Raw genomic sequence first — 24,694 nt, forward strand, 5'->3', positions numbered from 1 at the left:
CAGTAACAAAATGAAGTACAGAAAGCAGATGTAAATAATAGTCTTGCTCCCTCAGTAGAGATGAGTGGCTTATTTTTGCTCTGTTGGCGTTTTCCTTCCTTGAAGGACACTTATTTCTAATATCTGCACAGAGGTCAGTAATGACCACAGCCCAGATTTTGTGTTCTCTAATTTTTAAAGTCAGATCTCAACCTTTACTGTCATAACCTATTTCTAATTACCCACCTGCTTTTAATCAGACTCTGCATATCAGTATGGAGCACAATCCAGTTGGTAACTCCTGAAAGATTTCAAGGCAACCTTGAAATTAATGGCTTCTCTATAAAAGTGATTTTTCAGTTTGGTGAAAACCTCTCCTAGTCAAAATGTTTTATTTTTTGTCTTTTTATAAGCTGTATCACAGTTTGATTTTTATTTTTCTTTTCAAGGAAATATCTGCCTTGTGGCTATATTGGGAAATTCAATGAAGGTAACAAATTTCTAGTGAAAAGTTTATTAAAAAAGGATTCTGCCTGCTAAAAGGAGGGAATACACGAAGCAGAGCAGTTGTTCTTCCTTTTAGCAGGAAAAACAGGAACAAATAGGCTAGAAATCTAATTTTTTTTCCTTCTGCACCTCTCTTTCTCTTTTACATTAACACAGGCAAAGCAAAGATTAAGCTCTCCAGGCGCTTTTAGAAATCTGTGCATGGCAGATGGGATTTGCTGTTGTATCTCAGCATTCCCCTTGTGATTCTTCCGGGAAAAACAAACTTTCTCAAAACAAAATGCAGTTCAAAAGTCCCTGGAGACACCCTGACCTAAGGCCAAAAGACAGACAGATATGGAGATGGAATAGCAGGAAATCGGCCTTGCTCAGAACTGTCCTGCTTCATGACTTGGGTCACATCATCAATAATATGAGAATGGTTTTCTAAAAATATTTTTGTTGTGTTTTCATTTGCTTTACTTCCTGTGGGAGACAGGCCTTAGTGGCAACATGTAGATTTGAGTTTCCACTCCTTTTTTTCTTTTTCTAATTTTCTTCTACTGTTTCCCAAATGTGGGAAGAAGCCTGTTTAATAGCCTTTCATCAGCTTGAGTAAAAGACTTGCATTGGCAACATCAGCAGAGGCTCTAGTGTTCGTTGCGTTGTTAGGTATGAATTAAGGCTCTTGGCCTGCTTTCTGACAAACTGCCCCCACATTGTTGGGCTTTGTTTGGAATTATCTTTCTTCTTGTTTCTACATGAACATATCAGATACTAGTTAGGAAGCATGTAACTTGGCTAACTCTCAGTGGTAAGGATTGAGAAGAAAATAGGGTAGTGGAGGCTAAAGAAAAATCTTATCTGTGTCTTGTTTGTCTATGTCAGTCAGTTAAAGAAATACAGAATAAACCCCCATTTTATGGCTTCCCCTTCCCATCTCCCCTCCCACCTGCCTTCCTCCCTATTCTCATACAGGACTGCAAAAGTCCTAAATATGATGTAACATGTTTTTTCACATTGTTCTGACACTTTTGGCTCCCACAAACCACTTCTTTCCTTTTCCTCCTTGTCTGAAAGCTGGCAACCAACTTTGTTTCTTAGCACCAAAGAAGTGCTTATGAAACTCTTCCTCCACCCAGCATCTCAAAACTAATTTCCCAATGTCGACAGTAGGGAACAGAGATTCCCAGAATCTGTTGAAAACACAGGAGTTTAGGAGGTGGAGGAAAATAAGGAGAATTACTGCCAGTTTATTGTTTGCTATTTTGGATTATGCAGAACCAGTAGGGGAAGTCCTGTAAGCTGCATGAGAATAAAATAAGCTAGAAACTTTAAATGTCCTTCTTTGTAAGGAGGACAAAATAGTCACCTGAGGTCTCCAAACAAAAATGTTAAGACTAGATTCTAACTTTAGCTTTTATCAGTTGAAAGCTGAGAGTAGCTGTTAATTTCATTGAGGCTATCTGCACTGAACTCACTGAGGACTAACCTTTCTTCTGTGCTAATATAAAACAGAGTGGCTATTTATTAAGAGAATCTCGGCAAATGTTATGTTAATTCTCTTAATTCTGAGGGCTGAGTATTTGCACTTGCTAGGGATATCATTATGTCTATCAGAAGTGACCTCTTGCATTTTCTTTGGGCCCGAAGCTTGCAGGTCTGCGTGGGTTGGCAACACAGACTTCAGAGACCAAGAGGGGGAAAAAAAAAATAGTGAGGTTCCTGGGATGTTTGCTGTAGAGGCTACAGCCTTGCAATGAAGCAGGAAAGCCTTAAAATAGCCAGGGATTTCTCATGGCCTGTGCAGGATAGATGCACTGGATCCATAGAAATACTTAATGCCTTATAGAGGCTTGTGGAATATTTTGGGTTCTCGGTACCTCTGCAAACTGAATCAGAGGTATTTCAGGCTGGACACCCAAAATCATACTTCTCACCTCAGGTATTGGTCCTCACTTTGTTTTTGAATGGGCTAAATGAAATTTCAAATAAAGTTTCCAATGTTTTCTTACAATGCTTTAGTTAATTGTATATGTATTTTTCATTAAAAAAGCATGAGTTGCTTTCTTTAATTAGACATCACTACCTGATACAAGCCCTTATTTGTGACCACTTACATTAACTTGATGCTTATGGTGGAGGGTGATCTTGTGGTTCTACTTTCATGGTTTAAGAGATTCCACTGCCAAAACACATTCAGGAATAGGGCCTGGAGCAGAGAAGGATTGTGATAAGGTGATACTAAGAAATATATGTTATGTACTTGTAACTCTAAGTTAGAAAATCAGGCATGAGAATGTACTGGGGGTACATACATTCACAGATCTCTGGGACATTTTTTTTTCTTTAGCTTTGCTTTGTCATGTTACACTCTTGCATAGGAAAGACTTTCTAAAACCAAGTAAACACATTGCAAAATAAGTTAGTGTTGAACTTGCACAGATGAAGTACAGCAGCTGAATTCACATAATAGCATCAGTTTGGTATGCTATTTTTCCATATGTTTTTTAATGATACAGTTCCTAGATCATGCGTGCTGTACTAGAACCGAATTTCATCCAATCTGGTAAGATCGTGTGGGGGCAGAGGACTCTGTGTTAGTAGATTCCATTGTGATATTGAAACCACAGATAATTCAGCTCCGGTCCTACAGCCTGTTTTATATGGTTAACTCCATCTAGATGGGGCATCTATCTGAATGAAGAGCACCTTTGCAGGATTGGGTGTGATTCACTGGATTACAAACTTAAATGATATTTGTTCTTCATGTTGTCATCTCTAATCTGATTGTCTCTAACAGTTATTGTTATTGTTGGAACGCTTGATTTGTACTGTCTTGTGGTATTATACTCTGCAACGCTCTGGTTGCATTAATGATGTCATTAATATCCATCTTTTTTAAATGCCAACAGAACAGAGCAGAAAGTTTTTTAAAAAAAATCCGTAAGTACATTCCTTTTCTGTCTCTTGTGAATAGCACACTGATATCTCTTAGGTACCTATCTCCTTGTCAGCAGTAATATTAAACGCACTCAGGGAGCAGACATTGGTCTAAACACTGGTGTGGTAATTGTTTAACTAGGCGATGCTATCTGACTGTGTTGAAAGTATGCACTTCACCTATGCAAATTCTTTGGGTTTGGGTTTTTTTTTTTTGGTATGCTTTCTTTCTGTCTCATATATTACAGCTGGTTGGAAAACTTCTGGTTTTCTCCTGTGGAAAGTTGCCATTAATAAATAATTTCCAGTTCCTTAATAAAAAGTCATACTTTCCCTGGAAAATGTCAGCAAAAGATCTGATGAACTTTTCTGTTCATGCAAGCTGGGAGAGTTAAAGTGTTAGGTGTTACGGATGAGATAGGAACCTGTTTAGGTTTTTAAAACACTGCTGAAGCTGTAAGATTCTCTCCACCCCCTCTCTTGTTTCCTTCTGTTTTCCCCAAGTCAAGTAATTTATTCTGTCCCCAAAGATGCTTATCTTTTTCTAGAGGGTTTATAAAAAATACTTGCCTTTGAAAGCAAAGGATTAGCGCATCTTTTATTACACAGAACATAGCATAATATTTTTGCTATGAGTTTTTTATATGTAAATTTATCTCATTTAAAATCAACAGAGAGGAATTAGTTATAGCTTTCCATTGCTTTGTTTTCTGTATGAAGTATAATATGCTTTTGGAAGTGTTTCCTCTGTACACAAACTGCAGAGACAAGGTGTGAAACTGTAACAGTTTACTGTATACCATAGAGATGGTGATGAGATATGATACCTCTTGCTGAAGTTACATGAGATGTTAAATATTTCAAGCTCAGTTACTGAATTCTCTTAAAAATGGAGGTGGCCTGAGTTCTCAGCCAGGGTGGTGCAGCTCCTGTGCACACAAGCACACGAGAGACTCCTTCGTCACTGGCGGCAGATGGGAGAGGTGCTCCTTGTAGTATCCCAGCCTACTAACTCCTGATAGAAATGTTTTAGGCCTGTCGTAGTTTGCAAGGAGCAAAAGGTCTTATAAGGCAATATCTTTGAGTACCAGGCTCTCATGTTGCTGGTGGGTGCATAGCAGTGGGTGGCTCTGGCCAGGAAGGGAAAATCCATGGTGCATCACCTTCCCTTTCATTTCTTTCCTAGCCGCTCCAATTTGAAAGGGATCGCAAACGCTGAGGAAGCGAAGCCAGGGTCTCAAGTTGAGGCTGGAAAGCGGCTAGAAGATCAGCGCCGTCGCCGAGGTGAGAATGAGGAGTTTGAGAAGCTGAAGGAGAAGCAGCAGGAGGCGGTGGCAGAGCTGGACGAACTGAAGAAAAGGCGGGAGGAGCGCCGGAAAATCCTGGAAGAAGAGGAGCAGAAGAAGAAGCAGGAGGAGGCTGAGAGAAAAGCCAGAGAGGAGGTAAGTGTAAAATACGAAGTATTGGACTCTGTTTTTAGTCCCTTCTTGTTACTACTTTACTTCCACTGGCCTTGCATTAGTTGATAACTCTTTACAGCAGTGTCTGCGCAGACACTTTTAGGCAAGGAAGTTGGTGAGGCTGGAGGTTGATGGGTCTGTATTTAACAAAAGGGCAGAATGAGGCCTCGGGAGACTGGCTCATAGGTGAGGAAGGAGCGTGCACAAGGAAGGCAAGACCAAACCTGAGCATACAGGCCGAAGTGTGCTTCTCCTTCTCGGATATGATGTTGCTGTGTGGGGAATTGCTGCTGTGACTTTGCTTCAAATTGCGCCTTTTATCTGGGCCCTCTGGGTTGTGTGCTTTTCTGGGCATCGCTGTTTATTAGCGATGCTCTAGTGAGGACGTGAGGTAAAACATGCAGTCATCCAGGGTAGAAAGAAACGTTACAGTTCTAGCCTCAGGAAAGGCAGGGACCTAATAAATGTCTTCACGAGTCAGGATTTCATCTGCGATAGTTGCGAATTTCTTATCTTCTTGGGGATGCAAAATGTTGGGGGCAGTGTTATAGCCACGGAGTTCTTAATTTATTTGGGGTGTCTTTTTGACACTACACAAATTGAATTACAAAGTGCATGTCAAAATTCGTCTGCTGCAGATGAGCTGGAATGCTAATGTTATATATAGTTACGATGGGCTAGATCTCATTAGGAAGATATTCTTGTCTATTTAAATATTGAGTACCCAAGCACATCTGTTTGCTTGTACTTTCTCTGCCAAGGGACTCTATAAATAGGGCTTCCAAATCTCTGGTGCATCATGTAGGAATCTTAGTTGTTTGGAAAACGAATGGTAGATAAATAATAATAGTGTTTGGCAGCTGGATGCCAATTGCTTTAATATACTGAGCTCTTTACAGTAGAACTCAATAGATGCTGAGATTGCACAATACCTTGCTGGTCAGACCCTGCTAACCGGTGCTCGCAATGGTTGTGCTTTGAGGACTTCTGGTTTGACTTGTAGCTTATGAAGTAAAAACTTGCATTATCTCTTTGGAGGGAAAACTGTAAGCATTTAGTCTTCACTTTTTTGGGGCAGCTATTGATTTTTCCTTGTGAATCATTAACCTTGGCACAACAAGTGCTAGTGTAGATGGACAGAAGAACAGTACAAAGATGATACATGAGGATACAGAGAAACTGAAGTTGAGTATTTTTATAAATGTGCTTTTCTTCTCTCTTTAAATGGCACTATATGGCAATAAATCTGGTGACCTCACTGTGAGGAGACACTCAAGCAGCACAGGCTAGCTGTCTTCCCTGCTTAACACTGTGATGGACTAGCAGCAATATGTTGCTAGATTTCAGATAGGTCACTGAACTTTTTTGACTGGAATAAAAATCTGTTCTTAGAAAATTTGGTAAATGATTGCAGGACTGCAAAGCCCTTTAATGGTGATGTAGTTTCTGAAAGAATAAGTGACCATTCATGTTTTTTTAAGGAGGAAAAGAGGAGGATGAAGGAAGAAATTGAAAGGAGAAGGGCTGAAGCTGCTGAGAAACGTCAAAAGATGCCAGAAGATGGTGTATCTGAAGACAAGAAGCCATTTAAATGTTTCAGTCCTAAAGGTTCATCTCTCAAGGTAACCTCCCCACTAACATCTATATAGTACTTAAAAAGTAATGGGGGTTGCAGTCCAAACCAACAGCCAAACATCAAAGCAGTGTGGAAATAATTGAAATCAGACCTGGGACAATGCTCTGAAATAGACCTTAGCCTGAAACCTTTAGCTGAAAGTCTTCATTTGTTGGGATAATTGAAAATTAGAGATCCTTTCTAAAAATAGAGTCTAGACTGGGAGTTACCTGTTCTTGTTGATGAAAAATGTCCAAAAAGGATCTTCACCTTCAAGAGAAAATTATTTTGGAAACTTAGAGCTGTATTACTGTGTTGATTATCAACGTTAATTTATTATAGGAGTACTTTGTGAACTGGAGTAGGTAAAGATCACAAATGTTCTCTCTCTCCTTCCACATCCACAATTACTTTCTTCCTTGCCAGATTACTATGTCTTTAAGCATATTCAGTCTAATCATTATTAATTGAAACTGCCCCATATGGGAGTTCTAGCTTATGTCTAATCCCCCTAAAAATAACATCTAGAAGTACTGGGCTGGATTTCATTTTCTTACATAACAGGAAAAGACCCCATTCTGTTGCTGCAGGAATTTCTAAGTAGTCTTCTGTGGCCTGTATTATATTGGAAGTCAGATAAATCAATTAAATGGCCTTTCAGCATGGAAGAGGAATCCTGGCCCTACTGAAATTATTGGGAACTTTGTTTTGGTATGCAGTCCAGTTGCTTTCTCAGCTCAAGCTCAAACTACAGATCTATTAATAGTTTTCAACTATCTTTTCAGTTTCTCATTTTGTGTCATTAGTCATTTAAGAATCCTAAATGTTTGTCTAAAAAGGCTCCTTAGTGGGCAGTAGGAGAGAAAAGAACCAGGCAGGAGGTTATCAGGCTCATTGGACCATGAAGTGGATCTCCATGGGATTAAGAACTGTATTTGTTGAGTGACAAACTGCATTTGGTCGAAATTACATTTCCTCTCACAGAGATCCACACTTTGAACCGATCTGGAGCTTCAGCCCTATACTGTGTTGGGTCCAGTTCTAGCAACTACAGTGTCCAAATGCTTTTGACTGGACTTGCCTTTGACTTCTCAGACGCATCTGAACCTGAAATACAAGGACAGAATACATACAGCTGTAAACGAAGATTGCCAAGCTTCACGACTTGCTCCTATTGGATAAACTTGGTCTTGCCATTTCGGTTGCAAAAGACTATGTCGATAACAGACACTATAAATGTACAGCTTCTTCCCAGCCCTCCTGGGAGGGCTTCTTTTTCTTCTTTCTGTTTATTGAGATGCCTTTTATAACATACATTTGGAGCTTCAGTTCACAGATGACTCAGAAGAGAGGAAATTATACTTGAAAACACAAAATAGAAAGATAGAAATCATGATTTCGGGGAGAGTGGGAAAAAACACTGGATTTGGCAGGAGGTTAATAGCTTTCAGAGAACTTTTGGACTGATGCTACACTATTCTACTAAGTGTATTTTTAGAGGAAAGCTGGAATTTTCCAAATGTCATTAAGTATCCAAGATCCAATTTTTTAATGATGATAATTGCTGCTGGGTTTTATGACTTGTTAGGTAGAAGTTGTTTGTTACAAAAACTGATATATACAACTATGTACACATTTTTTCTCTTTCTCTGTCTCTCTCTCTGAGAAATTGGTGATACTGTACATATTCCAGTCCGGTGTCTGTGGGTGGCCAGAGTAGATATGTAATGCTGTTGAACTTCATACCCTAAACTGTTTCTTGGCCTTCTGTGGTCAATAGCTGAGGAGAGAATAATCTCACTTTAATAACCTGATGTCAAATTTGATGTCAAACTCCAGTTTTTAGAAGGCAGTATATTTTGTTACCTTTCATTTGGACAGACTTCTCAGGCTAGTCTAACCTGGTTGGTACACAGCTTTCTCATTGCCCAAGTTATCTTTTGACTTGTAAAGCATCTGGCACATATTTTCTCCCTTGGTTAATATATGATCTGGTTAGATGTGTCATGAGTCATGTGAGAACCCTAAATGCACAATGGTGGGGGGGCGGTTGGAATTAATAATGAAAAAAAGGAGGCTCAATATTAAAATACTGTATGACACGTGCACATTCTGACTTCTAGATTACAATCTGGCAAAGCATCTTTTTCTCCTTCCTTGTACTTCCTGATGTGATAAGGTTTTGGGAAGAAAAAGAAGTTCCTGGGAGTGACTTAGATGAGGAAAGTAGGGCATGCTGTTTACCAAGTGAACTACAAGAACAAAGGAAAGAAGGGAGATAAACTGAAAAGGAGTATGGCATATTACCATCTTATGGACACTGCATTTATCCATCAGGCAGGGCATGGACTAGCATGATGTGCAGACTCAGAATTGAGAGACCAAGACGTGCAACTCATCTCCATGTATTACATGGCTCATGGATGCACATGTATAAATGTATGTATACACACATGGACATAATATACATACATGCTTATATTTAGAGAGAACTACTGTGATTATCTAGTCTGGCCTCTAATACATCACAGCCTACACAGTGTTGACGACAACTGTTGGTTTAACTGTTAAATACAGTATTTCCCTGAAACCTGAGACGCTACTTCAGCAGAACTACTACTGCAGCATGGAGTCCTCCCAGTGACAGCACCAGGGCTGGTCCTTTCCAAGGTGACAGTGAAGAGGAAGCATGCAATGTAAACACAGGCCAAGTTCATCACTAGCTCAGGGACAAAGCAGCTTGGATTTCTGAGGGCTGGTGGAGTCCCTGTGGGCAGTAGCAGCAGTACCAAACCTCTTTTCAGCCTCTGCCCTCTCTCTTTTTTTTTTTTAAATAAGGACAAAGACTGGAACAACCTCTGCAGCTCTCCCATCCCGCTCTAGCTCATGCTTTCCCTAGTTTAGTTCACACAAATGCAGTAGAAGAATGAGATTTCCTGCATAATCTTTGTTCATTTTCCTTTTTAGACAAGTTCATTCCTCATGTTTTCTTTGGGAAGGAGTGTTATTGACTTCTTGTATAACTATTCTCTAGGTTAATCAGGAGATAACAGGGTATTTCAATACTAAGTCTCCTCTTGGGGGTGAGCTCCACCACTACAGAAATACAAAAGCTGTTAGGCATTGAGGGGACAAAGCAATGGCAGGAGGCTGCGAGCCTGGGACATCTGCTGTCTTTGCAGAAAATGTCTTCTGGGAAACATGGGCTGATGTGGCAGCCCACACTCTCTGCAAGGCAATGCTGACAGCTAAGCCAGAAGATAGGACCTTTCAGGGCTTGAGATTTTTTTTTCTTTCCTTAAAGACCTGTCTTGTCCTATCTCATTATTGCTCTCAATACCTGACAGCTGGAGCAGTGACTGGAAAGAATTAGACTCCACACAATCAGTTCTTCCTAGATGAGCTACTCTTGCAGCAGAGGGAAGATAGAGTAGTAAGAACAGGATTTGTCACATTTGTTTTTCCCCCATCTTTGATGCTGATGGCAGCACTCTAGCCTGGCAGATAAACTGGAGTAAATTGGTGCGCTCTGCACAGATGCTGCTGACAGCAGGAAAAAGTCTAACTGTGCTTAATGAAGCAAAAGAGCGCGTGAGCCACTCAGGGAGGATAAGGAGAAGCCACTTTACTCCCAGGGACTACTACTCAAAATGGATTTCCACCTGTTGGATATGACGCAAAATTATAATACAGGGATTTCTGTTTTCTGCATGCATTTCTTATTCCCTTTCCTCCTTGACCCATTTTTTGAGGAAAGTTTTTCTATATCAGTTTACACTTTCTGTTGCATAGTATCTCATATATAGTTTAAAATTCCTGAGCATCATTTAATACCTTTGTATGAAGCAAGTTTTACTGGGAATATCTAAATGTTTTTTGTTTCCCAAGTCATTGGCTCAAATTGTGTGGTAACTCATTCCTCTTCCATTCTGTTTCTGTTCTTGGAGAATGTACAGACGGAAGACTGCACTTTGACACCCACAATTTAACTGCATTTTTAATAGGCAAGATATTTCTTGCACAATCAGTGAACAAAACATGTCTACATAATATTGAATGTGGATAATTGCGTACATATATCTCTGTGTAACATCTTGGTTCATTTATTCCTTGCCACTTGTATGTGTTGACCGTGTTGAGTAAGGCCCTAATCAGGTATGAGACTCTGCATGGTTTTGATTTATGTCCATTGGTTTCATTTCATCTGACTTTACCAGCAGAAGGGTAGGTGTCCATCTAAGTGTTTTGTTGTCTAATCTAAGCTTCTTTGGTAGTTAATAGAGAGAGTGAGAGCTACCCTGAGTGGACAAGCAATCCCACCTTTCCTAGGGTGAAGTGAGCTCCTCTGCGTCTCCACTGACTATAGAGGGAACCAAAATGAGTAGTTTTGACTAAATGCTTAACTTTCAAGCAACTGAGGTTAGGTGGGAGAGATGCAGCCTGAGATCCTGTGTTCTTTCTCTCTGGTCATAATTTAATTAGAGGCCGGCAGGTTGACTTTTTGGAGTATGTGTGTGTTCTGTGTCAGAGGCTTTGGAAAGTATTCCATGGCGACAAAACATAGTCCAAGCTATTTAACAAGACCCTGTTTAAATGAATGCAGCAAAAAGATTATTCTTATTTCGTGGTCTCAAATTGAGGAAATATCTTGCATTTTGTGCTAACCACCTTGCTTTGCCTGTTTCTCTTACAGATCTATTTTGTAATACTGTTTACTGTATGTGCCAAACATTTTAAATTCTTTGCATGGAGTTTGTGTGGTATGCAGTGGATAAATGACCTTTAGATGTTGCTGTGCAGTCTAAATGTATTTGACTTATATGTTGAATACACTTGTGTATACAGGTGTGTTTGCTCTAAGTGTATTCAACCTGTACTTCTGTTCCATGCATACTGTGTTTTGAGGAAGATGCTCTAGAACCAGTTCTCACAGAAGTGTGCAGAAAATGTGTTACCCATCCACACAAGGCACCTGCTTCCTCGGGAAGAGGAGCATGTTCAGCTCTGAGGGTCGCTTCCTAACTCTGCTTTCCTGTTTAACTTATTTTCTGGTTTTCTTCCTCACCCTCCTGTTCTGAACAATCCTGGACTTATTCCTGATACCACAGCAGGTGCTCTGAGAACTGCTGTTTCCAGCGGGTAAAGAATGACCCCATGTCTTTTTACTACAGCCCCAAGAATACATGTCCATCTTCCCCCCAACCTACCACCCTCTTACACCAGTGACTACTGCTGCCAGGTTTTCCTGCTGTGTAGAAACATGTCTCCTTCCTGAACACAGGAAGACTATAAAGAGTCCCTTTTGTAAGATTTCAAGTGGAATCTCAGTTCATCTGAACTAGAAGATGCTGTAAATGAATTGTTAGATGGTTACCTTGAGTCGTGGTTCTTTGAGATAGTCCATATTGTTTGTCCTTGCTGCCAGCCAGGGTTTCACTGATTGATGCAGTCGGGGAATTACCTGTTCATACAGAGCATGGGAGAAACCAGCGTCTCTTGTTGGTATGACTCATCATTTTGATGCATTACTGGTTATCACCCAAAAATCAGCGTTGTGGGAAACTTTTCCTGCTGTACCATAATCGAGGAGAGGTGACATATTTTAAGTTACCATCGTAGATCTGTTTAGTCACTTTTAACCAAACAATTTATTTGCTCGTTTTATGGCAATGCCGACTGTATTTCCTCTGGGTGAAACTAAGTCGTAAACTGTTAAGGCTGGCAGAGGAAGAGCCTCAGCTCCGGACCCCTATGGGTGTGCATGGCTCTTTAGCTCCTGCCTGGTGTATTGCTGCCACCTTGTGACACCAGTGCGTTGAAACAGTTGGTACGTATCCGAGCGAAGCCCGTATTTCCACTCAGGACGCATATATTGGCAACTGAAACTGTTAATGTAAATTATTCTGTAAATTGTATATATTTTTTAGAGGTGCCTCTGAGCTGGATTGATGCACTGGAGTTCCTCCAGTGAGCTTGTTTGGCAAATTCTGCACTGAAGTGAACTGCCTGAGTTTTTGCTTGTATGGGCTTGAGAAATAAAACATGCGTGCCCTTTGATGGGATTGCTGTGGAATTTAGTATTCTGGTGCAGCCTGGATGCTAAGGGCACCGAGGAGAACCATTTAAAGGAATGGCTGTCTTGCCTTATTTTGAAGGCATGAATGCCACAGCAGTCACTGTTAAAGTAACTGGAAAATGGACAACCCATACTGAGACCAGGGAACCCACAGGAATCCAGCCAGGCTGATTAATAGTAATTTCTGTCCCCTGGATCTGCTTGTGTATATTTTACTCTTAAGTGAAACTGTAGAGCCTGGGACAAGAAGTAGAACAATGTAATGTGGAAGAGACATGAGGAAGTTGATTAAATTATTTCTTGACCCAGAATGCAGATAGACCCCCACCCCCCCCAATCGTGAAATGTTTTAAAACTTTATTCAGGGATGGAGTCTTCTTGTTTTCAAATTATCGAGATATTTGGCATAAGTCTTATGAGACCTTCATGATTCTTTTTCTCTGGAAACATTACAATATTTCCTTACACACAGAGTAGAGAATAATGATGAAATGTAAGATACCCATTTGTATAATAACAGCTGATAGATATTGACTTAGCAATGACCCTGCTGAACATGAGCAGAGTACAGTCTGATTGGTTTTTTGGAGCTCAAATTAAATTGTCAGTGTCCCGCAAAAACATGCATGAGATAGGGTATGCGGCTGAGCTTCAAACCTGGCCTAGTCTGATGTCTCAACTCAGAAAAACTTTATTAAATTTGCTGTCTGTCTCAAGAGATACATACTTGCTCTTATGCGGGAGATATGAGGAAATTTGACATAGATTTTGTGAATATCAACCCCTTTCATAAGGTAAACTTCTTCCCTTTTCTCCTTTCTGTATTGGTGGTTTATCCTCTTGTTATAAATGAGGCACTGAAGAAATATGCAGGATGCAAACATTAATGCAGAAAATATATCCACCCTTATGAATCTGTAGCATAATAGGTTCCTAACTATAAAACCTCTGTGTGTGTCTGTCTGTGGTGATTTCTGTTGGAATGCATCTCTTTCAGATTGACCTTTTGACATTTAAAATGACATTTTAGCCTGGCCTTGTACAGGCTGCCTTTTCATTAACTTTAAACTTATAGCTCTTGTTTCTCTCTTTTCTAGATAGAGGAGCGAGCAGAATTTTTGAACAAATCCGCTCAGAAGAGGTAAAGCAATAAAACAGTAGGTTCAGTCAAAAGAGCAGTGTTTAATTGGAGGGAATAAAAATTTCTCTCTCTCTTTTTTTCTACTTCCTACAGTGGTATGAAACCCACCCACACGACAGCAGTTGTCTCAAAGATTGACAGTAGACTTGAGCAATACACTAGTGCAATTGAGGTAAGTTAATTCCAGGTCACAATGGCTCTAGTTACTAATGTAACGGTTGACGGTTGGACTCGATGATCTTTGAGGTCTCTTCCAACCTTAATGATTCTATAATGGCTTTTGGGACTTTAATAAGCCTATGTTTTACTGCTGAAGAATTGCAGGGATTTTTGGTCACAAACGCTTTTTTAATGTGACTTCAAGAACAAAATGCTTGAGGCACACCTATAATCAACATAAAGGTATATATCTAAAGAAAACCTCAGATTTGTGTCTTCCCTTTCATGCTACAATTTACTCTGTCTGCTTTGTAAGCTTGGAGTAGCTCTTGAAGGACTCAGTCAGCATCTCTTGAGTGACAGTCGCATCCTCCTCTTGGCTGATGAGAGTACTATCAGCAGAGAGCTGATAGTCATCCTGAGCAAAGCTGACTTAGCAGCTTATTTACGAGAGCAAGGAACTGGGCCTGTGCTGCTGGCTGCCACTTCAGAGTGAAATTCCTTGGCAAAGAAAGACACTTTAGTGAACTAGGGAGTTAAGCAGTGACAAAGGAAAAACAGAATCAAAATAAAATGCAGAATTTGACCCCAGGTGATTTTGACAAGTACTGGCTAATAACGTGCCTTGAAGCCAGAATTGAGGGCTTTTTCTTTTCATAGTCCAAGTCAAAATAGGTGTTTGGGGTTTTTGTTTTGGTTTGTTTTGGTTTTAGCTGTTTTTATAAATCAGTGAGTACAGGCAATGTGAAAGCTACTGGTTAATATAGCAGGCCAGCTGGACTGGGTTGGAAGGTGTCATGGGAATAAAATAGTATAAAAAGGGATATTATCTTGATAGCTGTGATTAAGGTCCAGCACTACTTCATTCCCTGCTGGATTTTTTTTCTCCTCCTGTTCACATAAGTGTCTAAGCATGGTATTCCATTAAGGTATTAATTGGTTAGGCTTTATTATCCTTGAACTTAAAGGAAACTTTAGTAACTAAAGACCAATTAACAAAGGCTTTTTTCTGTGACTGCTGTCCATTTAACCTTTCTGCTAGGAAGCCTATCAGTGCCAGAGAGTTTTATACTGTGTGTCAGTTCCCGATGAAAAAAAGCACATGCATGACAGTGCTGAAGGCTCAGGCTTGCCTCCAGCACCTCTGTCAAGCTGAAGGTAGCTCAAACCCCTCCATTAGTGATGAATGTCACCATGGCACCCAGTAGTCCCCATATCATTGAAGTAGGAGCGTACAGCTTCTGCCCTCCTACTTCACTCTGTGCCTTTTCTGGATGAGACATGACCACCCTAGAGCGACCAAGGGTTTTAACTTGGCACCGTGGTTTGATGTTAAACTTCTTAAAGAGAGTGGATGGTTTGGAGCTACAGATCCATCTGTCATAAGAAATTTATGTAACAGTGAAGTCAGGGTTTGTCAACTCATAAACACTGGACCAGTCCACCCACCAGCTTATATTAGGTTCTCCAGTTTTTTCAGTAGGGCTGTGCTAAGGTCCTGAGTCTTTACGCTCCATTTAGATATTAAAAAGCATAGCTCTACGGCAAGGGGCAGGCAGTGCAGCTTCACAGCTATATACAGCTCCCATCTGACCTGAAATTATTCCTTTGCTGAGTTTCTGATTTTTCCAAAAGTTGCTAAATCTGGCTTGCTTTGCAACTAGAGAGGCAAAGCCTCAGCTCATACAGATTCTTATTCTCCTCAAATCTGTGTTATGTAAAATGTACAAGAATTTTGAAAAGAACGAAGAGGCGGAGTTTGGTCCAGTGTTTTTGGTAACCATGCAAAAGACACACTGCCAAAAAACCCCCCAATCCCCCAACCCCCCACTCTTTAAAAAACCACCTCATTCCAAATATACTGTAATTGCTGAAGTCTACCCCTAGAATCCCAAGTTGTGAGGTTGTCTGGGACAGATGGAACAGAGTCTGATGCTGAATGACAGAGCAGCCTTTCTCCCCTGCCTCTGCATAAGGATTTCTTTAGCTGTGTCCCTGAAAGAGCCATGCTTACAGGATGCAGATACTGAGACTTGAAAGAGGACAAATGAAAGCCTTGGAGCAGTTGTGTGCAGAGCTGTGGTTTGCCATGAGCTTTAGAAATGCAAAAATCTAAGTGATTGCAGTTTTCATAGCCGGTCGTGTCAAGGGCGCAACTGCAAGTCAAAATGGGGAGAGTCTCAGTGGCATCTCTTGAGCTGGGTACTCCTTTCCGTCTTTGCGTGATCATCACTAGAACCACTTACAGCTGCTGCATTCCCCAGCACTGTCCCAGAGTCAAACCACCCTGTGACTCCAGCTCTTAATGCCAAACACCAACTGGCCTCAATTCTTCTGTAGGGCACAAAGGCTGCAAGACCAGCTAAGCCAGCAGCCTCCGACCTTCCTGTTCCAGCTGAGGGTGTCCGTAATATCAAGAGCATGTGGGAGAAAGGGAATGTTTTTTCATCACCCTCTGGGACAGGAACACCAAATAAGGTATGTGTTTAATTTTACACAGTGATTATGAAGAATTATGTTATGGACCTGACCTTGCTATTCATGTTCCTGTGAGTAAGCCTGGCTGCTCCTGTTGACATCACTGGTGAATAATATCCCAACAGATCCTGAGGTCCTCAGAAACCCACAAAATTGTGTGGCTGCAATATTGAGTATAACGGAAGAATTTAGTGACATACTGAGCTAAGTTATGAGACATTCCAGAGCCACATCAGATATCTTAGACAAATATATCTGGGTAGTTCAAGCGGAGTACAAAGAAATTCTTTGTGTTGGGAAAGATTCTTTTGGGGGGCAGAGGAGGATTAAATAGGCAAGATAATGATGATGTTATATAGATAATGCATAGAAGCATTTGTTGAGACCTTTATCTTTTCTATGTAAATCCTTAAGGCAACATTTCCTTTCTATAAATTGCTGTGAGTTGATGAGCATTCATCATAGCTAAAAAACTAAGCCATGGATTGAAGGGGATTATTAGAGATGGCCATGAAATTTCAGTAATTTGTTCTAACCTTTTAAAGATTTATTTTAATAATTTAAATTTTAGGCCACTTAACTCCTCTATTATGTGCTTTTTTGAAAAATTTTAGTTTAACAAAACAAAAATGTAGACTTAGACTGGTGTCTCTTCTTTTAGGCTAAAGATTTTTTTCTCCTTGGAGTTTGGGGTTATGACAGAAACAGCAGGTGTACATCTAATAATTATTCCTGGGTTAGCACTAAAGTGGAAATGATTTTGTCAGCCCACATTTATCATTATTGAAAAATAGAGGGTAGTAGTACTGTGTAGTTCATAGGGATAATAATTTCAGAGCACACAGGATGACTCTTAGCTAGCCATAGTCTCAGTGAGGACCTCTATATTAAACTCAGGCTTGGCTTTGTTTTTCAATCTAAACCGTGGAAAACAGCAAAAGCTATTCTGAAAGTCTTCTGATTAGATTTTATTATTTTGCAGGAAACTGCTGGACTGAAGGTTGGTGTCTCCAGTCGTATCAACGAGTGGTTAACCAAGACCCCAGAGAGCAACAAATCACCTGCTCCAAAACCTTCTGTAAGTAAACCTGCAACAACCATCTCTTCAGTAGGTGGGTTCTCTCCTGCAGCAGAGGTGGTGACAGTGCTTCCTCAACCAGTTGATGGTCTTTGGAGGAACCTTGCTGCATGTCCTCTCTTGGAAGCTCACAGAGGCCCTCTGGCTGCTGAATCCTAGGTAGTCAGAAAAGGAGGGGATGAAACAGGGCAGTTCTTACCTTAAAGCTTAGGGGTGCTCTAAAAAGACAGTGCTCAGAGAAACACTTCTCTGGTAGAGGAGGACATTAATTTACCACCTGTGAAAGCCCTACCATTATTTTAGAAATTACCAGCTGTAGACCTTGGATGAAACACTTGTGCTTTGGCCCTTGCCCTGTAAAAGTGTATTTTTAAACACAACTGAAATACTTTAATCCTTTAAGAGCCTAAATGTCATTTCTAATGAAGGCCCTTTAGCATGCCCATTACTTCAGCAAGAATCAGAGCAGAAAATGCTATTAAAGTAATAAGCTGGGAGTGTGGGAAGCAGCAGCGTGGATGTGGGAAGGAGCAGAAACAGGTAATTGTGGGCTGGGGAAAGGTAGGGATGAGGAACTGGAGCTGTAGGTGTCCGTATTGGAGAATGGCAGGGCATCACTTGTGGTGTTAATGATTCAACTTTGGGATTTTATTAAAGCACTGGTTTCTTCCTATATCCTTGTGTAACATTTTTCTGCCACTCCACTTGCCCTTTATAAAAGGTGCAGCCTGACAAATGCTTTCTCAATTCACACTCCTATCTGTTCCAAAGAGGACCTTGAAATTTGCAGTGTTGTCCCTAATTTCAATATTTACTGGTAGCTACACGGAGATTGTGTCCTTATGGACGTGAATATGAAAACAAAAGAAGTCATTGTGGTCACTGTATTTAATCACAACCACTGAAAACCAGCACAGAATCTGCCTCCAGATTTTCCTTTCTTTCTTTTAAGTTGCATCTTTTAGATAATGTAAAACTAACCTCTTGTTTTCCCCTCAGCCAACTGTTTCTATCTATGTCTTCATTTCCCTCTTTCTCAATAGATTGTTCTTTCTTCTTTCAATACCTCTGCTTGAAGGAACCTGCCCTCCTATTCTTCTTCTTTGGGGGTCTGTTTGCTAAGGTGGTCAGGTAAACCTGTTTATAACTGACTGTGAAGAATGATATACATCTGTAATGTGTGATTTTTAGGTTTTTTTTACCAGGATAAATCAAAGGGAAACCTAGAATTTCTTAGTTAGCAAATAAATTCCTACCCCCATCACATTCCACCAAAATAATAGTTTGAAGCTTTTGTGACCATTGAGATTCTTGTGGGTTTTGGAACAACATTCCATTAAAAGTAGAGGGAGCAAGGTCTGAACTAGTTTCATGGTGAACCTAAATCACAGATCCCAAATGATTTCAGGATTATGGAAGTGGTTTTGTGATAATGTCCACTGCAAGTACTTTTGTGACAAGGTCCACTGCAATTTTGCTGTTTTCTTCCTTCCTCTGTTACTGTTGACATTTTTGAAGCACAGAATTGGCTTAAAGTCTTAACCATCAGCAACCCTCTTTGGCTGTAAATTATGATCAATTCTAGAGCATCTCTGTTGGGTGCAAATACTTCTTGCAGAAATCACATTTCCATTCATCACTGGGCATTTTTCTATCCCAAGTTAGAAATTCTCATGTGTAGAAAACTACCTATCTATGGATGGCAAGAACAAGATTCTGGAAACCATGCAGGACTTGAACACTCTTTGAAAAGGAGAGTACTTATGTCCAAAATTGTTTCAAGAGTCTTCTGTTTGCCAGCCACAGAGGTAGATACCAATCCATCCATCTTTAAGCAGGTGCATTGCTACTAGCCTAGCGTATGTCGTCTTGATTTGTAACCCTGCTTTTCCCCAAGAAGCAGCTTGACATTTTTACTGAGTTTTGCTTAAAGTCTCCATATACACTCATTTTCAGAGAATATTATTATTTTTTAATGACTTTACGTCACCTGTTTTTTTTTTTTTGTCAGGCTAGTGATTGGTACATGGTAAGGTTTTAAAGGATGCAATGGAAATTCAAATGGGTATGAAGGACTACAGTGTTAAATCCTGAAGCCTATATTTAAGAATGCAGAGGAAGATCTGCTTTTCTGTTGTATTAGAAGTCCTACTCCATTTTTTTTACATTTTTTTTAACAAAATATTTTGATTCTGATCTAAAATAACTGAGACAAGCTACTTTTGAATTCCTCCCTAATAGAAATACTATTTCTGAAAAAATCTTTTTTTCTGCAAAAATTGGAATTGTCTTTCTTAAAAACCTGATAGTGCAGTAACTTTTCACTGTACTCCCTAGGATGAACATTAAAAGTTATGGCCAGTCTGTGAAATACTGAATAGATGCAGCAGGATTGTTTTTTGTTGTAAAGCATGTATATGTGTGGAGTGATTATGTGAAGTGTCATTCTGAATAGCTTTATAATTGATAGACAATGTAATATTTACCACTGGTGGATGCTCCTCAACTTTTCTTATGAGGAAGTCACATTCTAACTTCTTCTCTACCAAATTAAAATAAACCTGAACTAATGTTGGTTTCTGTTCTCTGCCATTAATTAAAAAATACAGGATTTAAAACCAGGAGACGTATCCGGCAAACGTAATCTCTGGGAGAAGCAGTCAGTTGAAAAGCCATCTTCTTCTTCTTCTAAGGTAACACTTCACCGCATTGTTAAAAGGATAATATCTCTGTGGGAGGCTTTCTAGGGGGAAGGTGCTGTTTGCCTTCATATGATCAGTTAGTTGGAATTAGGCCTCTACGTGTTTTTTGTTACTAACCTGCTTTTTTGTCTATAAAAGAAAGTACAGTGAGGCACAGAAAGCCATGGGCAGCGTGTAACTTTTGTATTCCTATTTGGCAGAGCTGTGTTGTGCATGGAAATCTGTCCTTTGCATGGAGTTGATTTTTTTTTCCTGTTATAAATAGCTATGTTTTCCCATATTCAACTTTAATAATGGGTTATTATTTCTTCAAACAGGTATCAGCTATGGGGAAAAAATCAGAGACTAATGGTAAGTAATTCTAATAATACACCTGCATATTAAGTAGAAACTTTGCCACATTTTCCTACAGGCACATCTGAGTTTTAAAATACTACAGCTGTTAATGTTGATGCAAAAAACCTCCCCTTTTTGCCTTTACCTTTCAAAACCTCCATTGCAATATCATCAAAACGTGAATGTTTGAGAAATAAGCCTAAATCATCTTTCTAGGAGGACTGAGCACTAGCAGTGCTCCAGCCATGTTTGCAAAGCCTTGTTTGAGTGACATGCGTAGCATGTTTGCTGTAGCTGGAGAGCGTCATTAAACTGTGTGAAGTCCGAGGAATGGGATGGTCATTTAACTAATTACAGCAAATGCAAGGCATCTGGGAAAGGCTCTTTTAAAGGCTGCAGCAGGAATGGATATACCTTTCATGAATGAAGAGGGGGAACCCAAAAAGCAAGGCGGCTGCAGCAGCATTATTTGAGCAGAAATGGAAGATCTCAGTACTACTGAGAATGAGCCCTGCATCTGATTTTAAGCATTGCCACTGGGTAATGGTGAAGCCTGATGAAAATTCAGCAGTGTTGATTTTTAAAAATAATTCCTCTGGCTAGTTGTGAGTCTCATGCTCCTGCATACCCAGACTGGAATGGAGTTCAAATGCACTCAACAGCAGCACTGCTTTTGCTGGAGCGGTCCATTGGTGTCTTCTCAAGGCAGAAAGAGTCCTACTACTGTCATTTTGAAACTGCTAGTTTGGGAAACACAACCTAGTTGTACAGAAATAAATCTGCAAAATTCCCCTCCTAGCTTTTGTGCACTTTTAAAATTTTTATTTTAATCTAAAACACTCCAAATAAAACCAATTAAAGGAAATATGTGCCTAAGGACCAGTGAGGAAGAATGGAAATTCACTGGTCAATTTAATAGCTTTAAGATGTCTTGCAACATCCCTTGACTCTTCACTAGAAATGAAATGATCATATATAGAAAAACTTTTGGTTTCCTGATGTACACATTAGTATGTGCACACATTTTTCTTCACATTTGTGTGTGAATCCAGAGCTATGGTATGCCTGTGAACTTTTCTTATCAGTTTAGAGCCATGCAAAATGGAATTGTCTTCCTCCTCCTCTTACCCTTTTTCAAACCAAGCTGTTAAGAGAGAGGTTTTCAGGCTCGCTCAGCGTTAGCACTGCTCTGCTCCCACAGAACGTGTTAGTGGTCGCGCATCATTGCTTACAGGAGCAGACCCTGCTGAGCGTTTTGGACACCGCCGAGCCTCTCCTCTAAGACTGAGTGAGATGAGGGCTTCAGCAGAGAGGTTGTAGGAGGAGGCTCTCAGGAGATGGCTTTCAGTCTTGCCGTGGACTTGGAGTGCGTGCACCAAACACTGCAGCACGGCCTGCCTTAGCATGGCAGCCACCCATGCGTGGCCGGGAAGGGCGCCTCGTGCAGCACCCCCCACATTTCTGGGTGGGAAGTTCCTGAGCTCTCCCTGAGCTGCTTCCTGGGGCTGTCGGAGGCGAGAGAGGTGAAATCCTGCTTGTCTTCTTGGAGACCACCTCTGAGCAATCCCACTGCAAGAGCACAGCAGCATCCACCTTGTGTCCTGCCTTCTTACATGCTGTGTGTTAATCTAGAGCCATGCCTTCTCTATTTTAGAGATACGTTTGGGTTATTTCAAGCCATCTTTAATCTTTCTCTTTCTCAGCAGGTTTGAGACAATTTGAGAAAGAACCATAGAAGGCCGCTAAAGACGCTGGACCAATCTGTTGCGGGGAAAAAAAAAAAAAGGAAAAAGTGCTAAATTGTTCTTTTTATATTTATGTTTATTTACCAAAATGTCTTTTTGCATTATCCCAGTTAAAACCATGTATATTAGCACTGTATTTAATAATCAGTCTAGACATTCATCATAATAGTACTGCCTTTGCACAAGAGCCTTTATTCCTAAAGAAACCCATGCTGTGAAATACATAGACTCTCCTACTGATAGTCATAACTATGAATCTGAACAGTGATTTCAGCTGGCATAAGAGGTCAACCCAAAATGCGTGTAAAGTGAAGTTGCTTAAGAAAGGTGTGCAGTAAACCTATAAAAACAATGGTTACTTTTGTAATACAGAAGTCTTTCTTTCTGCACTTTAGACTAAGGCATGGAAGAAATATCTTTAGTTGACAATGTAATATTTTCTGTAAGTTGCCCATGTCATGAGAAATACTGCATCAATAACGTGTTTTAATTTTTTTGTTTTATACTTTTTTTAAGTATCAATTTTTCCATTCTAGTTTAAGTTAATACCTAAATTTGGATGATTATGTTAGCTGACAGCGGTACTGATATTTCTTTTTGTTGTTAGTGACTAGTAATTGAATGCAATTTAGAATATATACACACATAGCTTTAAAAAGTTTAGCCTAAAGGCACTATTAATGGTAGAATGCTTTAATACGTGCTAGAGTATTATATTTAGTAATAAACATACATAATTAGCCAATATCACAGCTTAAAAAAATAAAGACAAAATCACACACTTTTCTATAGTAAGATTTCATAATTGCCATTAGAGGTATGGTGAGATAAGTATTAAAAAATTTTAAATGTCAGTTGCCCAGTAATGGGTAATTAAAAAGAAAGTATAGTTTTTAAAAGAGGAAAAGGTAAGGGTATAGATGGTCAAAAATAGGTCACTTGTATAAAACGTTGTAGTTTAATTTATATAAAACTACCATAATTAAAAAGAAAAAAAAACTAAACACAGTTGGAGCTTGTTTCAAATGACTGTACACTAAATCTTGCCATCCATCAGTGCCGTACACTAAGTCCACCTAAAATGAAGTAAACCTCTGTCTTTATAGTGCTTCTTTTTAACTCTCTCTCCCGAATATCTTATTTACAGATGTTTTCATTTGTATATAGTAAACACATGGCTATAAGACGTCAGCTTGGTTTGAATTTACATGCCATACAGTTTAGCATTTACATCCTACAGTGTATGGGTGGCATAAACTGAGCAACTGAAGTACCCCCTAAGCACGTTGTTAACAGCTTTGTTGTGCATCAGAACTACCAGGATCTCCCTTTTCACCACTTCCATCTCTTACAGCGTCTGACTTCTTCCTAAAGAAGAAAAACGTTATATTGCAACCCAAAGATGAGCTCCCCTGCTTGGCTGAAACATCTTGTTTACATATAGATATGCACGTAGTTATCTGTAGGGGGTGAATCTGCCTGACATTGTCTGTGAGTTGTCATGTTTTTTCTTTGGGGGTTTTTGTAAACACTCCTCTGAGTCTTCCAGATACATCCGATAGCTGCAATAAAAATGATTTGTTCAAACAATGTATTCTGAAACTGCATCCACAATAAATGGAATATTTCCATCAGCAGCCCCGTGTTTGTTAATGAGTAGGAACAAGCCAGTTGTTGTAACTGGGATAGGAATTGTGCTAAGGCCATGTAAAATAAGGTATGATTGCAAAGAACCTCGAAGGATGTCTCTCCTGATGTACTATCCTACACCAGACAGCCAAGTCATAAAATCAGCAGCTTTAACCTACACATTCTTAAGAAAAAAAAAAAAAAAATCTTAATTGTCATGCCTATCAGTACAAGACAGGAGCTTTGCATCATCCAGAAGTCAGCGCACTCAACGAAGTAGGTTCTGACCTAGCGGCACAGCTGTCTGCTTTCCTGCTTTGAAAAATGTTTTCTGTGTGAGAGCCGTCGTATTTCTTCTGTCTACCTTGGTGGGATGTGCTTCCAGGCTTGGATGATTGTGGGGACCAAGCCTGGAGAGCTGCTGGCTTTCCCGTTGTCCTCCTTATCCCTTTCATTTTTTCTCTAATGGCAGCACAGCACGTAACACCCTGCTGTAACCAGGTCATGGTCATCCGAAAGAGGCCCCCTCAGGCTGCCGCCAGCTCTACGGCAAGCACTGGGAAGGCTGCAGCCAAGCACAGCTTTCTGAACTACTGGGGGAGAAATAATCGGATGCTGCCTAATTTAACCTGAAAAGAGCTTGTATGCTTGCAAGCGTGCCTGTTCTCCTGCCTTGTACTGACCAACTACGTTGCTACCTTTCTCTGCAATCTTTGCTGAAGTGATGCTTTTCCTTGTTGATGTGGGTAAGTTTCTTTTGCTCCTGGTTATTGCCTTTTCTGAGAGCGTGGAAGCATGCTGGGCACAGTCGGTTTTACTTTTAGGAAATACTGTGAAGTGGTGCAGTCATGGTTTGTTCCCACCAGC

The 24,694-nt window shown here is 40.1% G+C and overlaps 1 protein-coding gene across 8 annotated transcripts in view; it reads left to right on the plus strand.

Moving 5' to 3' along the window:
• CALD1 (caldesmon 1) overlaps nucleotides 1-23,835 on the plus strand; it is a 203,861-nt gene extending 180,026 nt beyond the window's left edge. For 6 of the 8 annotated variants that reach the window (XM_076341925.1, XM_076341937.1, XM_076341985.1 and 3 more), the window contains 9 exons: nucleotides 4,595-4,850; nucleotides 6,350-6,490; nucleotides 13,657-13,700; nucleotides 13,794-13,872; nucleotides 16,200-16,337; nucleotides 17,320-17,415; nucleotides 20,025-20,108; nucleotides 20,435-20,468; nucleotides 22,157-23,835. In XM_076341925.1, the coding sequence (XP_076198040.1) occupies nucleotides 4,595-4,850; nucleotides 6,350-6,490; nucleotides 13,657-13,700; nucleotides 13,794-13,872; nucleotides 16,200-16,337; nucleotides 17,320-17,415; nucleotides 20,025-20,108; nucleotides 20,435-20,468; nucleotides 22,157-22,188 (904 nt within the window). In that variant the 3' untranslated portion in view covers nucleotides 22,189-23,835. The remainder of the gene's footprint in view (nucleotides 1-4,594; nucleotides 4,851-6,349; nucleotides 6,491-13,656; nucleotides 13,701-13,793; nucleotides 13,873-16,199; nucleotides 16,338-17,319; nucleotides 17,416-20,024; nucleotides 20,109-20,434; nucleotides 20,469-22,156) is intronic. The other 2 variants (XM_076341956.1, XM_076341994.1) reach the window with 1 other exon arrangement.
• Nucleotides 23,836-24,694: the final 859 nt, after the last annotated feature.

The sequence above is a fragment of the Aptenodytes patagonicus genome, chromosome 1 (assembly GCF_965638725.1).
Source record: "Aptenodytes patagonicus chromosome 1, bAptPat1.pri.cur, whole genome shotgun sequence".
NCBI lineage: Eukaryota > Metazoa > Chordata > Aves > Sphenisciformes > Spheniscidae > Aptenodytes > Aptenodytes patagonicus.